Raw genomic sequence first — 15,004 nt, 5'->3', positions numbered from 1 at the left:
CGGCAGTAGCGGAGAGCAGCCCCGCCCTTCGCCGGGCGATCCGAGGCGGGACTTCCGGCGCGACGGGCCTCCTGATTGGGCGGCGCTGGCACGCTCCGGCCTCGCCAACATGGCGGCGCCCAGGTCCCACCTGAACTGTGAGGACTTCGCGGAGTTCCAGGTAGGGGGGGCGGGGAAGCGGCGAGGGGGGGTGAGCTGGTGGGGGCGGAGTTGTCCTCGGCCCCCCTCCCTCCTCCCTTCCCCCCTCCCGCTGAGGCTGGGGGTCACCGGGGGGGGAGGAGGAGAAGGAGAAGGAGGAGAGGCGCCCCCCCCGCCGGCCTCGGACCCAGGAGGGAAGGAGCGACCTTCATTCATTCATCGCATCGCCTTTAGGAGGGGGCAAGGGAGGGGCTGGACTTCGGACCCCGCTTTGCAGTGCCCGAAGGATCATGGAGTGTGAAGGGTCCTCCAAGGTCATCTAGTCCAGCCCCCTGCCCAATGCAGGGAATTCGCAAGTCCCCACGGTGACCCCAATTCCATGGCCAGATGATGCCCCCACCCCGAAAAAAAACCACCAGAATCCCTGGCCTGGAAGAAATTTGCCTTCCGGACCCAAAGTGGTGATCTTCATTTCCCTGGGCATGCCCACCCACTTGTAAAGTCAAAAGCAGCTTACCATCTTCTTCCCTTTCCCGTGAAGTAGGTGAGGCTGAGAGAGCTCTGAGAGAAGTGTGTAGCCCAGCTTGATATCATTATTGCAACTTTCTGATTGATCATACAGTTATTAGGAATTGGCTATATTTCTACATATTGGTCTGTCTTGGTTCTAGTCTTTGGTTCTCACCAGGCAGAGAAAATGGGGGAGGACTTGGGAAACCAACCCAATTCTCCAGATGAGAGGGTACTGCTCTTCACCACTACAAGAAGCTGGTTCTTAAAGAAGAGCTGGGGTTTTGTACCCCACTTTTTACTTCCCAAAGGAGTCTCAAAGCCTTCCCTTCCCAACAACAAATGCTCTGTAAAGTAGGTGGGGCTGAGAGACTGATCTGCCAGAACAGCTCTAAGAGAACTGTGATGGGCCCAAGGTCACCCAGTCAGCTGCATGGGGAAGAGTTGGGAATCAAACCCAATTTGCCAGATTCTAATCCACTGCTCTTTAACCACTACACCAAATTGGCATTCTCTCTGTTTTCCAGTGGGGAAACAAAAACAACTTGCATTGGTCCCATCTCCTTTGTATCCTCACAACAGCCTTGTGAGGTTTGAGCATGAGTGTGCCTGGTTCATGTCCTTCCAGCCAACTCCTGTAGCAGGGTGGAGATTCAAACCCATTTTCCCAAACAAACCACGATATACATAAAGAAATATCATCATATCCCTTCAGTCAATTCAGTGCAGAGGTTGGAGTAGTGGTCAAGAGTGGTGGCCTCTAAACGGAATAACTGGGTTTGATTTAAGGGGTTAGTGGACTCCTTGTTTTATTTTCCCAACAGCACACAACTCAGGACTTGCTTCACTGAGCAGACATGCTAGGTGGAACCTTCTTTCTGTGATGATATATTCATTGTTACAAGTGAAAGAAAGGGGGTTGTCCCCAAGCAAGAAAAACATGAATTAGGTGTGACCATAATTTAATGCATTAAATCGTTCATTGCTTAAACTTCTCTGGCGCAGTTCTGCTACTTAAGTCCAGGTTTGGTTCCCCCTTCCTCCATGTGTAGTCAGGTGGGCGACCTTGAGCCAGCCAGTTCTCTCAGAGATCTCTCAGCCCAACCTACCTCACAGGGTGCCTGTTGTGGAAAGAGGTAGGAAAGACGATTGTAAGCTGCTTTGAGATTTCTTCAAGTACTAAAAACCCAGTTCTTCTTTCACCCACCCTGTTTATGACTCTTGGCTTTTGGACTGGCCACGTGTTTAAACAGCAACGAGGGCATGGAGTTTAGGAGGATGCAATCACTGCAGAAAACAGATCTGGAATAGGCCACTTGCAAAAATTTGGCAGGGGTGAGTTAGCTGTATTTATTGTGTCATGAGCAGTGCAAAGGCACATGCGCACTGCATTGATGATGTTCTAACATCTTATAGAATGCAGATGAAAGCCTATGAGATGGCGGTGAAGTCAGTAAAACGCAATTTTTACTCGGCTACTATCGCATCTGCAGACTCACGCCCAGCTCAATTGTTTAAGGTAGTTCGATCCCTCACTGCCCTGATTGAAGGGCAACAAAACAGTAGCCAATTGGACATCAGCTGCGAGGCATTTGCGAGTCATTTTGCGGACAAAATCTCGACACTCCGCCACGACCTCCCTCCAACCTTAGATACAAAAAGTGAACTAGAGGCCCCTTGGCCATCTTTGGAGAAAACTATGAGTAACTTCAGACGACTCACGCTGACCGAAGTGGACAGGATTCTAGCGACAACAAGACCAACTACATGCCCACTAGATCCTTGCCCATCCTGGCTCTTGAAAACAGCTGGCATAAAGATAATGGGCCCCCTCCAGGAGATAATAAACCTATCTCTCACAACAGGAGAATTCCCGGAGGGTTTGAAAGAGGCTGTGGTACGTCCACTGTTGAAAAAAACATCTCTAAACCCACAAGAGCCTAACAACTACAGGCCCGTGTCTCACTTAGCGTTTCTGGGCAAGATGATAGAAAGGGCAGTCGCAAACCAACTGACAGAATACCTGGAAGAAGCTTCGGTCCTAGACCCATCCCAGTCTGGCTTCCGGCCTGGCCATGGGGTAGAGACAGCGCTAGTCGCCCTGACGGACGACCTCCGTCGCCAGTTGGATCGAGGCGGGTCGGCACTGCTGATATTATTAGACCTCTCAGCAGCGTTCAACACAGTCGATCATGAGCTTTTAGCTCGCCACCTCATCGATGCCGGAATACGAGAGACAGCCCTTCAATGGCTGATCTCCTTCCTCCAGGATCGTGGACAGAGGGTTGCAATAGGAGAGAAAACATCAGGCCGCCGGCAACTTACTTGTGGAGTCCCACAAGGAGCGGTCCTCTCTCCTATCCTATTCAACATCTTCATGCGCCCTCTCGCACAGCTGGTACGGATGTTTGGGCTGGGTTGCCATCAATATGCAGATGACACCCAGCTCTTCCTCCTGATGGATGGCCGCCCTGACTCTCCCCCAGAAGCATTAGCCAGCTGCCTGGAAGCAGTGACAAGATGGCTCAAGCAGAGTCGTCGGAAGCTCAACCCTTCAAAGACGGAGGTCCTGTGGCTAGGTAGGAAGGGCCCATGCGAGGAAGCGCGCCTGCCTACCCTGGATGGCGTGCAGCTCTCTACGGCTCACTCTGCCAGGAACCTAGGCGTGATTCTGGACGCCTCCCTGACAATGGAGGCCCAGATCACAAAGGTAGCGCGGCTGGCATTCTACCATCTCCGCCAAGCCAAACTACTAGCGCCCTACCTGGCCCCGGAACACCTAGCCACAGTGATCCATGCGACGGTCACCTCTAGACTGGACTTTTGTAACTCGCTCTACGCAGGCCTGCCCTTAGCCCTGACCCGGAAACTACAACTAGTTCAAAATGCAGCAGCCAGGATCCTCACGGCAACACCGTGGAGGTCCCATATCCGGCCTATTCTCCATCAGCTGCAATGGTTACCAGTTGAATTCCGGATCAGACTAAAGGTTCTGGTAATTACCTTCAAGGCCATACGCGGTCAGGGCCCAGTGTACCTGAGGGACCGCCTCCCCGCCTATGCCCCCAAAAGAGCTCTGCGCTCTACTGCCTCCAATCAGCTAAGGATCCCTGGCCCTAAAGAAGTCCGTCTGGTCTCGACCAGGGCCAGAGCATTCTCTGTTCTGGCCCCTACCTGGTGGAACGAGCTCCCAGAGGAGATCAGGGCCCTGACGGAGCTTAAACAGTTCCGCAGGGCCTGCAAAAAGGAGCTCCTCCACCAGGCATTTGGCCGAGACCAGATGTAATCTACAGCGACCAAGGGCCCCTGCTCCCCCCCACCCCCCCCTCAGAATTCAATCAATAAGCCACCCCCCTCAGAATCCCATCAACAAGCCCTGGACCTGTTTGTGTTATGATTGTTTATTGTTATACTGTGTTGTGTTTGGTTGCAATTGTTGGTTATTGGTGTACATGTTCTACAGACTGTTTTATGTATGGTTCTCTGTTATAATGTAAACCGCCCTGAGCCTCCGGGGAGGGCGGTATAAAAGTATGATAAATAAATAAATAAATAAATAAATGAGTCCTTAATATGAGGGGCTGCAGGGGGCTTCTTTCAAAAGGGCATAAGGTCTGCATGGTTTTATGCAGTCTCAGTCAGTCTCTCTTTGGCCACAGCTCCTCTCAGAGAGCATGGTGAAGGTCACAAAAAGCAGGTGTGATCACACATGCGGTGGATCCAACAGAGTAGAATGCTCCTGTGTGTGTGCATTTCTCCCATGTTTCCTTCCCTGAAGCAGTTCTTTTAGACCTCCAGAAATATTATCACTGAACATATAGTTTAGGGAAAGGAGGGGAAGGGTAAAATGGCTCCTGCTCTCCCTTCTTCCAGCACATGAGAGGGCAGTTGTTATCCCCCCCTTTTGCTCTTCACTGCGTTCCCCAATCCATGCAGCTGTTTGTCCATATGGATCCTCCAATTCCAGAAATAATGTTTTGGGGAGGCATACGCAAGGAAAAACCATGCATTCTGTGCCAAGAGTTACCCCATTTGTTTTTGTAATTATTGTGATTCCTTTTCTATTTTTCTGTTGCCAGCTTGGTGGACTGGTAGTGGCTTATAATCTGGAGGGCTGAGTTTGATTCCCCACTCCTCCATATGCAACCAGCTGGGCGACCTTGGGCTACTTGTTCCCACAGAGCAGTCCTGTCAGAGCTGTTTCAGCCCCACCTCCCTCACAAGGTGGCTGTTGTGGGGAAAGGCGATTGTAAGCTGCTGTGAGACTCTTTTGGGCAGTGAAAGGTAAAGGTATTCCCTGTGCAAGCACCGGGTCATGTCTGACCCTTGGGGTGACATCATCTAGCATTTTCATGGCAGACCAATACGGGGTGGTTTGCCAGTGCCTTCCCCAGTCATTACCGTTTATCCCCCCCCCCAGCAAGCTGGGTACTGATTTTACTGACCTCGGAAGGATGGAAGGCTGAGTCCACTTTGAGCCGGCTGCTGGGATCAAACTCCCAGCCTCATGGGCAGAGCTTTCAGACTGCATGTCTGCTGCATTACCACTCTGCGCCACAAGAGGCTCGTGGGTAGTGAAAAGTGAGGTATAAAAACCAACTCTTAATTTTTAAAATATCTGGCTGATCAGGGGTCTCTGTCTCTCTGCTGTTGACTAGTCATGTTTCATCCTGAAACACAAGTTGCTACATCTTCAGATACTGAATTTAAAAATGGTTTCCTAACCAGTTTTTCTTTTTTTCTTTCAAGACCCTTGTTTGGCTTGCGTTGTGGTTCAGCAAAGGTTAAACTTTGTGTGCTGAAATAACACTTGTTACTCAGAAATACTTAGCTGTGCAGGTTTTTCTCTTATTTCATATAGATTCTCATTTTAGAATTAATATCTGATTTCCCCCTCTGCAGGAGTTGCTCAGGGTGATGAGAACTATTGATGACAGGATCGTTCACGAGTTAAACACCACTGTCCCAACTACTTCTTTTGTGGGGAAAGTGGATGCTAGCCAAACCTGTAAGGACCTTTATGAGTCGGTAAGTATATTAGTGGGTTTTCCGCCCTTTGTGATGGGCAATATCATGTAAGGGGCTGGCTTTAGCAGCTTCATTGTCCCTTTTGTCCTTGCTCCATGCTCTTACACACCTGTCCTTTGCATATGCACATGTCCTGGAGGGTTAGCCTGGGCTCACTGCACCAGGGTAAAGAGGTGGATTTACTTGCTTGCATCTGTGGATGGGAAGGGAGAGGGAACTGGTGCCGAGTCAGGAGGTTTGCCCCATATTAATTGTGTGTTCACGGAAAGCTGAAATTCCCGTGCCCTTGGAAAATGCAGCCTTCACCTATTTATTTCTTTATTTTCACGAGGCTGCTTGCTTTGCTGGTTGGTGATTTTCCATCCCTCCCTGTTTCTTTAGCTGGCGGAGGCTCATACAAGTAGAGAAAGACTAATCAAAAGCTGCATTGCTCAGACGTCTCACGTAGTAAAAAATCTCCAGGAGGAGAGGAACACTTCTCCAGAGGACTTAGCCTTACTGAAGACCCTCAGGAAAGAGCAGACAAAAGTGAGTAGAAATGTTCTGGGAATTCATCTTGGGATGTTGCATGCAAGGACTGTTGCACGTGACAGTTACAAAGAAAAATAAATACCAGGTAGTGCCTTCAGGTGAACATAACCATAATGCTTTGGGGCCGGAGCCTGAGCTTTCATCCGTTTCTTTCATCCGTTTCTGTATCGCCCCTTTCGGTCACCCATCTTGGGGTGGTGAACAACAAGCATTCATTGTATACAGTAAAACAGTTTGGCAATAAAATCGATACACTTTAACATCAGAATTAAAAATATTCAGATTGATCAGAATGATCTGCATCAACAGTCCTTTGCACGCAGAGTGTCCCGGGTTCAATCCCCGCCATCTCTGGTTAAAGGAATCAGGTAACAGGTGAGGTGAAGGACCTCCCCTTCAACAGACAAGACTGACCTTGAGGGACCAGGGGTCTGATGCAGTACAAGGCAGCCTCATGTGTGTCAATTTGTGTATGTTTTGGCATTCTGGAAGAGAATTGGTGACCATCTTTTCTGTCACTTGCCCTTTTCTTATTAAAGGGGCCATATTTTTAGGGTTAAAGCATATTGACAAGGGGCTGCTGCTTTATGTGGGGATTTATAGATTGCAAGTGCGACTTATGCGAAACCAGAAAAATAGAATTCCAAGAGGAAACCAAAATACATAACACAAGCTCCTGGGTTCGGGCTCAGATCCACTGGGCAGTTGGCTCACGGACGTAGGCAGTGAGCAGCAGGTGAAGAGCCTTAAGTGCTTGGGCCTGTGCCTTGAGCCATGCCTGGGCTTTAAGTACCGGCAAAAAGGAGGAGGAGGAGGCGCTGCAGCTCCTAACTTTGGATGTTGTGCACCTGGCAGAGTCGTTCTCTGCAGCACATGATAAATAAGCTACTTGTATCACTGCATTCTATACCTAGTTCACGACTTCCCTCCTTAGGCTGCCTAAAGCCCATGTGGAATGGTGGGCTAGGGTCCTGGAGGCTGGATTCAAGTCCTCGTGGGTGACCTCGGGCCAGTCACTCACCTTCCCTGACTCATAGGTTGTAAGGCTAAAATGGAGGCGAGGGGGACAGTGCAAGCTTCTTTCGATTCCCAGTAAATAAAATGAGTCAGTCACATAAAGCCAACTTTGGATAGATTCCCACGAGCAAACGCTGGCAGAGCCACAGTTTGACTACCCCAGGCCTAAATGATGCACGCCTGAGTCCCAGATCCCCTCTCTAAGAACTTGTCTGACTTCCTCCTTGCTGCCAGATCACTGGGGGCTGTGTCACAATTTAGTGGAACTGGTTAAAAATCAGGATAGATTTTTTGCATACTTAACAAGTAGGAGAATAACCCTTCCAGGTAATTGATAAAATGTTGAAAAATACCGGACCCAGTAACCGAGTCCTGTGGCCCCCCACTGCTCATCTCTTTCCAATCTGATCAAAGACCAATGACAACCACTTCTTACATGTGGTTCTCTTACCAGTTCCCTACCCACTAACTCCCCGAAAATCCAGCCTGCCGTTCTCTAGTTGATCCGTCAGAACATTGTGGGGAACCTGGTCAAAAGCCCTAGTGAAATCCAGGCTGTCATCATTAACACTTTAATTTCTTGGTCCCCCCCTCCCCCCTTTTATTGGTCTTGTTTGCCTGATTATAAAATGGAAGTTAAACACTACAGAAATAAAATGATTCAATAAAACTAGCCCATCTAGCGATAAAACTGTCTCTATTGGGAGCTGTAAAACCAGTAATGCCTCAGCAGCATAAAACTAGCAGCAGCGATAACAGCAGGTCATAAATACTTCAAATAGCTTAGATCCAGGATGAGGATCATAATTCAATAAAAAGCTAAAGGCTTTCATTTAAACCTTGCAGACAGATTGCTTCACCTAGCCATTTGTGACTCAGCTGATGTCCCCTGGGCCTCCCCCGCCCCCTGGGAACTCCATTTCTATTCAATCTGTAGAGGTATACCAGGGCAGCATGGGGTAGTGGTTAAAAGCGGCAGCTTGTGATCTGGCAAGCCAGGTTTGATTCCATGCTCTTCCACATGCAGCCCCCTGGGTGACATTGGGCTAGTCACAGTCCTGATAGTAATATTCTCACAGAGCAGTTTCCCTCAGAGCTCTCTCGGTCCCACCTACCTGACAGGATGTCTGTAATGGGGAGAGGCAATCATAAGCCGCTTTGAGATTCCTTTGGGTAGTGAAAAGCAGGAGATAAAAAAAAACTCTTCTTCTTCTCAGTGGGCTTAGAATTAATAGAAGGAGCCTGAATTGAACTAATATCAAAAAGCCAGTAAGTCATGCCTAGGAAGTTCCACAGGGTGGCTCCTCTGGCAGTCATGCAGATATCCTTCCTGAGAGGACCTCAAGGACCTCAGAACCTCTTCCTAGAGAGCCAGTTTGGTGTAGTGGTTAGGAGTGTGGACTTCTAATCTGGCAAGCCGGGTTCGATTCTGCACTCCTCCACATGCAGCCAGCTGGGTGACCTTGGGCTCCCCACGGCACTGATAAAGCTGTTCTGACCAAGCAGGAATCTCAGGGCTCTCTCAGCATCACCCACCTCACAGGGTGTCTGTTGTGGGGAGAGGAAAGGGAAGGCGATTGGAAGCCTTTGGGAAGAGAAAAGCAGCATATAAGAACCAACTCTCCTTCTTCTTCTGCATAACTTGATCTTAATCAAGAACCCAGATTTGCAAAACAATAACCAACAAGCCCGTTCCAGCAGTTTCCCAACTCTCTCAACAACTGCATTTAAAGATTCTTGCCATTCCCCAATTACGACAGATTATTATGACACATAAATGCCTAACTTCCAAATCTCCCCAAAGGAACATTTTTGATACTCTCAAGGCACAAGGGGGGGAAATCTCCGTAAAAATAATAATACATTTTTATTTATATCCTAACCTTCCCTGTTCAGCTCAGGGTGGGTGACTACAACCTTTAAACCAGGGGTAGTCAAACTGCGGCCCTCCAGATGTCCATGGACTACAATTCCCAGGAGCCCTTGCCAGCGTTCGCATGTTCGCTCATGGGAATTGTAGTCCATGAACATCTGGAGGACCACAGGTTGACTGCCCCTGCTTTAAACAATCGTATAAGTGAACAATAAAAACATTACAACGTTTTAAAAATCGGCCCCTCCTAATAATTTAGACCCCTCCATAGATTGCTCAGAGTTTGGTGGACTTTTATGTGCTGATGGATTCTCAGGAAAGGAGGCCAGTCTCTTACGATGTTGTTTCCTGGCCTCAACTGTAGGCCTGGCAGAACAGCTGTGTCCTGCAGGCTCTGTGGAACTGTTTAAAATCCCAGAGGGGTCTGATTTTATCAGGTAGAGCATTCCACCAGACCGGGAGTGGGGACCCTGAGCAGATTTTGGGTCTTCAAAATGAGTTCCCTTTGGGGAGTATAGGGGAAGAGAGTCAGGGATCCTTTGAATGGGAGAATCAAAATCTTGAACCGGATCTAGCTTTCAATCTGGATCCAGTGCATCTGGGAGAGCATGTGCTCTCTATGGGGTCCCAGTAAGGATCTGAACTGCCACATTCTTGACCATTTGGAGTTTCCGGAGCAGTTTCAAGGACAGCCTTGTGTAGAGCGAGTTACAGTAGTCTAGCCTGAAGGTAACTGTTTAGTGGATCACAGTGACTTAAGTCGGGCATCAGTAGGTAAGGCGGAAGTTGTCATGCGGGGCAGAAGTGGTAAAACGCCAGGCGAGCAACATTTGTGATCTGGGTCCCTGTAAACAGGGAGCCAGACGGGATGATACCCAGGCTCTTGACTGGTCAAAAGTGTTAAGGACCCCGTCAAGAGCCTGGAGTTGCATCGCATTAGCCTTGGGGCATCAACCCAGCCAAAGGACTTCTAAATTTAACTTCAGCGGACTCTGCTTAAGCCAGACCACCATAACCTCTAGACACTTTGCCAGAGAATTTAGGGGTGTCGACAGGCGGCCTTCACTGTGCAGACAAAGGGTTTCTTTTCAGGCCGATTTATTGAATTTTTATTAGTCTGCCCAGTTAGAAACTCTTTTGGACAAGCTTCTGACTGGCCACCTCAGAGGTCCTCCTAGCTGCTGAAGCATGAGCCGTCAGGAGGAAATGGCAGCTGAGCTCACAAGAGCAGCAGCCAAGTGGCCGCTCTTAATAGCAGCTTCCCCTGTTTGATTGGAAGCAGAGCGTTTCTTTTCTCTCTCCCACAGTTGAAATTAATGCAGTCAGAGCTGAACGTTGAAGAAGTGGTGAACGACAGGAGCTGGAAGGTACATTTTGGTGTTGGGTGCATGTTTGTGTGTGGCAGCATTCATGCGTACGTGATGCTTCCAAGGGGAGAGGGCGATGGTGCAGGGCGAACTGGGGTTTCATTTTGATTTGTTTCTTTAGATGGTTCAGTGCCTTGCTTTTTTCTCCCCAAAGCTACTTGCAAAAACACCTAAATGTAATTTGAATGAACTGTTTAAAAAAGGAAGAAACGGTTTAAATAAGGAAGAAGAAGAGCTGGGTTTTTATACCTCCTTTTCACTACCCGAAGGAATCCCAAAGCCGTTGACAAACATCTTTCCCCACCACTGATGCCATGTTTGGGTTGGTGGGGAGCTCTGAGAGTACTGCTGTGTGAGAACAGCCCTAAGAGCTGTTCCAAAGCCTGGCCCAAAGTCTCCCAGTTGGGAACCAAGCCCAGTTCTGCAGATCAGAGTTTTGGCTCAAGGTTTTCGCTTTGCTTAAGTTGGAAAGCACCTCGGGACAGGAAGAAGACAGGCATTTCGCGAGATGTTCTGCTTCAGTGCATGGATAATATAGGATCCAACAGCCCAACAAGAACTGTCTACGGCACAGTGACTTCAGATAAGACATAACGAGGACAACACTTTTTCCAAACAACGTTGTTGTCAAACAGTTTCAGAATAGGAACCAGCAATAACTAGAATTAACTATGATTGGAAAAGCTACCCAGTTAGAGCTTGGTTTTTTGGTTAAAGGTAGAATTACACCTTGAAAAACCAGTACCAAGTGCATATAGGTAAAAATCCTGACTTTGCTGCACTTGGTATGGGGTTTTTCTACGTTTCAGATTCTTTGAAGAAGGCATTTAGCTGGAAAACAAGCTCTAACCGGTGGCTCTTTGAATTGTATTTAGAAGAAGAAGAGTTGGTTCTTATATGCCACTTTTCTCTACCTGAAGGAGTAGATACACTTTGATGGTTGTATTCTTTAGCCGTTGCTGGTTACTATCCTGAAACGAGTGGACAACACTCTTGTTTTGAAGAAGTTCTGTCCTTGATAGGTCTTATTTGAAGTAGTCATTGTGCTTATGCAATTCCTGCTGCTGGGCTGGTTGAGATTCTTCTGCAGCCATGCTGCTCCCTTCCTCTCTGTTCTCCAAACATGTTTCTGCCTTGCCAGGGAGACCGGAGGATCCAAGGCGGTGAACGCAGGGGATTAAACCAGAGGGCAGGCCTGTCCCAGGAAACACGGCAAGAAGGGATCACAGACTTCACTCTCTTCACGCCCCAGAACAAGAACAGTTGAACTGGCCCTTAAAATAACAGAGGAGAGGAGGGCAAAGAAAATGCCCAGGAGAGCCAGCCTGGGGTTGAGCAGCAGCAGACTCTGATCTGGAGAACTGGGTTTGATTCCCGACTCCTCCACAGGCAGCCAGCTGGGTGACCTTGGGCCTCTCACAGTTCTCTTAGGCTTGTTTCTGAAGAGCAGTTCACTAAGAGCTCTCTCAGCCCCACCTACCTCACCAGACGTCTGTTGACAGGCGTGCCAGCTGCTGGAGATCAGTTATCCGCCTATTCTGTGTTCGCAAGTACTTCAGACCAAGGGCATATCACCTATTTATTAATTACTAGGGACCAAGCCCGTTGCATTCAGGAATACAATGGGTGCTAGATTGGGAGGGGGGGAGGGTGGAAGAACTCTGCAAATGGCCTCCCCCTCACCCCAGGACCTGGAAAGGCTGCAGGCAAGGATCTGCAGCCTACAAGCCTCAGAGGGAAGTGGAAGGAGGAGGGGGTGGTCAGGGGGGGTGGATGGAAGGCGATTGGCTGGCCGCTGGACAGACAGGCAAGCCGGTTGGAGGAGGAGACCCTCAGGGGCAGGACAGCCGCCCTGAGTGGCACTTAAGCCAGGAGACATGCTCCTCCTTCAAGGCCTTACCAGAAATATATTGTGTGGAACAGATGATTGATAAGCAGGTCTGCTCCAGCTTGAGCTGACCTTGTCAGTTGAATGAAATATCGTGCCAGGGTGTCAGGGAGCTCCGGCTCGATGGGAATGGGTGCACCAATAACCAGACAGGTCAGAAAATTTATTATGCCATCTCTAAAAAGGAGCTTTGCCTTTGTATCAAGTAAACAACACAAGTTGAGAATAAACAATGTGAAAATGAACTAATTTTAACTTACTTCCTGAGGCCCTGACGGCTCTTTCTTGGTTCTCTCAAATGAAGCATGACTCCCTACAATGCATCTCCTCTGTGGTTTTGCCAAGCCATAGACCTGAGGCAGCTCCAACAAGCTCAGTTAGCTTCCTCGCTGCCCCCGTCAAGGAACGCCAGGGTCGTAACACGGAGGCAGGCAATGGCAAACCGCCTCCGAACGGCTTTGGTTTGGGCTCTCCACCAGGGGTCACTATAAGCCCCTTGAGACGAGGGGACTTTCTTCCACCAGGTTACTAAATTTGCCTGCAGGGGGAGTCCCCCCCCTCCCCAGATTTCCCACTGACATTAACGATGTTGATTTCAACACACACCCCGTCCCCTTTGTCTTGGGCTTCCCAGGTATTTAACGAACGGTGCCGAGCTCATTATAAGCCTCCAAAGAGCCAATGAAGTGAGCGGGGATCGTGAGACGCCCCAGAAACTGGACTTCAATCATGCCGAGCCTGCTGGAGAAGAGGTGCGGGACGAGCCACAGGGGACCTTTTGAGGGAGACACACAGATCCGGCAGCCAGATCCATGGAGCTCATGCCAGGGATTGATTGATTGATTGATTATTGCTTTTTTCTTTTTTGGTAATTAGGATCATCAAACTGCTATTTTGTACAAGAAGTGTGGGGAAAATGTTTATTAAAAAAATCAGAGGAAATGTGATGCCGGCATGTTTTGTTCTGTGATCCCAGGTATTTGTTTACACACTGTTGACCTCAAGGGTCCCCGGCCGTTTGGAGCCGGTGGGATTCTGACAGAGCGTGGCTAACACAACCACGAAATGGGTGCCACTGGCGGCAGAGCCAGCCACGAAACGATTGCTTGCCACTTAACTGAAGTCCTTAGCCCAGGCTTCCTCAGCCAGAGTTTCCCTGGTGTTTCTTGCCAGCGCTAGAAGGGTTTCCCGAACAGATGGGAGTTAATTAATTTTTAATATTTTATTATTTCTTATTTATTTATTCTTCTTTCTATCCTGCCACTTTCCGTAGACTCATGGCAGGTTACATAAAAAAGATAAACCCTCCAATAAAACCATCCATCCCACTTTCAAAAAAATCAGGTGAGAACCTCATATGGTCATGTTGACCCTTCCCCCCCCCATTGGCCAATGGTGGGCCTGGAAGGTGGGGGGGGGGTGTCCACAACTCTGCTTCCCAACCGTCCTCTACCACTTCTGGGTTTCTCAAAGCCTGAAGAATTATTCAGGGGTTTCTCAAAGGGTAAAAAAGTTCAGAAAGGCTTCACATAAATTAAACCAAAACTGACCAATGTTTCTCAGTTCAGCTCTGCCTCTTGTCTCACCATGCTGATCTCGCTCTTTTCCGCTGCTCCAGACAGACAAATGCTCTATCTCGATCTACCCCGCAAGGCTGTTGTGTAGATGGTGCCCCCCCCGGCCAAGCCGCTTGCCCTGCTGCAACCCATGTGAAAGGGTCATTCGACCTTCAAAGGGGTCCCGACCCCCAGCTTGAGCACCACTGCCTTAGATATTGGGCATTGTGCTTGCATGTCCCTTCTAGGTTTGAGACATGTTTTCAGCAAAGGGAAGTGGTTAGTTGCTTCTCAAGTTTCAGCTGCCTCTGATGGGGTCCTGCAGTTCAGTGCCAGGAACAGGGCTGGTTTTAATCTCTTAGGGCCCCGCAGATCCTTTAAGTGGGTCTGGTGTTACGGGCCCCGCAGATCCTTAAACTGGGTCTGGGTCTATGGCTGAGTGGTGCCAGAACTAAAATATCTTCAGAAGTAGACGAATTCAAGGCCAAGTGGATAAATTCAGAGTACTGTGGCTTTCATTTCTAGATTGAAAACTGCAGCTTTTCATGTCAGATCGATTAAGTGGTAAAGTTAGGTCATATCAATGGTCTTATTATGAGTGCTCCTTTTGAAGTGGCCTGGTATGTATCAGACATAGAGATGCAGCCTGTTATGGGGAGGCGGCTGAACCTATGAACCGGGGAGGGATTTCTGGACTTCTGGTAATGCCACAGAATCTGGGGGGCTCTCGATACTGGTCCAAGTGAAACCTCCTCCTTACAGGGAAAGTCAAAATTGACTCACGGAAAAGGCAGGTGGTCGTCTGGCACAGCCTACATAGAAAGGCTTCTTCAAAAGTCCTTGGATGCAGCCCCCATCCTTTCAGGGTGGTCAGAATGGCTGCCAAGGAGGTGGAGTCAACTGCAAAATGGCTGCGAAAGGAGGTGGAGTCAACCACAAAATGGCTGCTAAAGGAGGAGGAACTGACCACAAAATGTAACAGAGTGAAATTTAATAGGCTGCCTATTAAAAGGATTTAATAGTGTTAAAATACTTTGAATACCAACAGTTTATCTTTACCACTGGCTCTTTAATAAAGTGGAAAGAGCCATCTGGG

At 48.7% G+C, this 15,004-nt stretch overlaps 1 protein-coding gene across 3 annotated transcripts; it reads left to right on the top strand.

Moving 5' to 3' along the window:
- Positions 1-13,299, top strand: MIX23 (mitochondrial matrix import factor 23). Of its 3 annotated transcripts, none has more exons than XM_077346327.1 (5): positions 1-160; positions 5,551-5,676; positions 6,058-6,204; positions 10,405-10,464; positions 12,987-13,299. In XM_077346327.1, the coding sequence occupies exons 1-5, from the start codon at positions 110-112 to the stop codon at positions 13,035-13,037; spliced, it is 435 nt and encodes a 144-aa protein (XP_077202442.1). In that variant the 5' UTR covers positions 1-109; the 3' UTR covers positions 13,038-13,299. The 3 variants fall into 3 exon arrangements, with proteins under 3 accessions (XP_077202442.1, XP_077202444.1, XP_077202443.1); XM_077346329.1 differs by lacking the exon at positions 1-160 and adding an exon at positions 1,836-1,983; XM_077346328.1 differs by lacking the exon at positions 1-160 and adding an exon at positions 4,775-4,932.
- The last annotated feature ends 1,705 nt before the right edge of the window (positions 13,300-15,004 follow it).

Source organism: Paroedura picta, chromosome 7 (genome assembly GCF_049243985.1).
Source record: "Paroedura picta isolate Pp20150507F chromosome 7, Ppicta_v3.0, whole genome shotgun sequence".
Lineage (NCBI taxonomy): Eukaryota > Metazoa > Chordata > Lepidosauria > Squamata > Gekkonidae > Paroedura > Paroedura picta.
This window is presented reverse-complemented; position numbering and strand designations above follow the sequence as displayed.

Bases quoted from the DNA above. Each gene is read 5' to 3' on its own strand.
- MIX23 (XM_077346327.1), top strand. From the start codon at position 110: ATGGCGGCGCCCAGGTCCCACCTGAACTGTGAGGACTTCGCGGAGTTC. The intron at 5,677-6,057 runs GTAAGTATATTA...CTGTTTCTTTAG, and splicing joins GTAAGGACCTTTATGAGTCG to CTGGCGGAGGCTCATACAAG. The intron at 10,465-12,986 runs GTACATTTTGGT...TGGGCTTCCCAG, and splicing joins TGAACGACAGGAGCTGGAAG to GTATTTAACGAACGGTGCCG.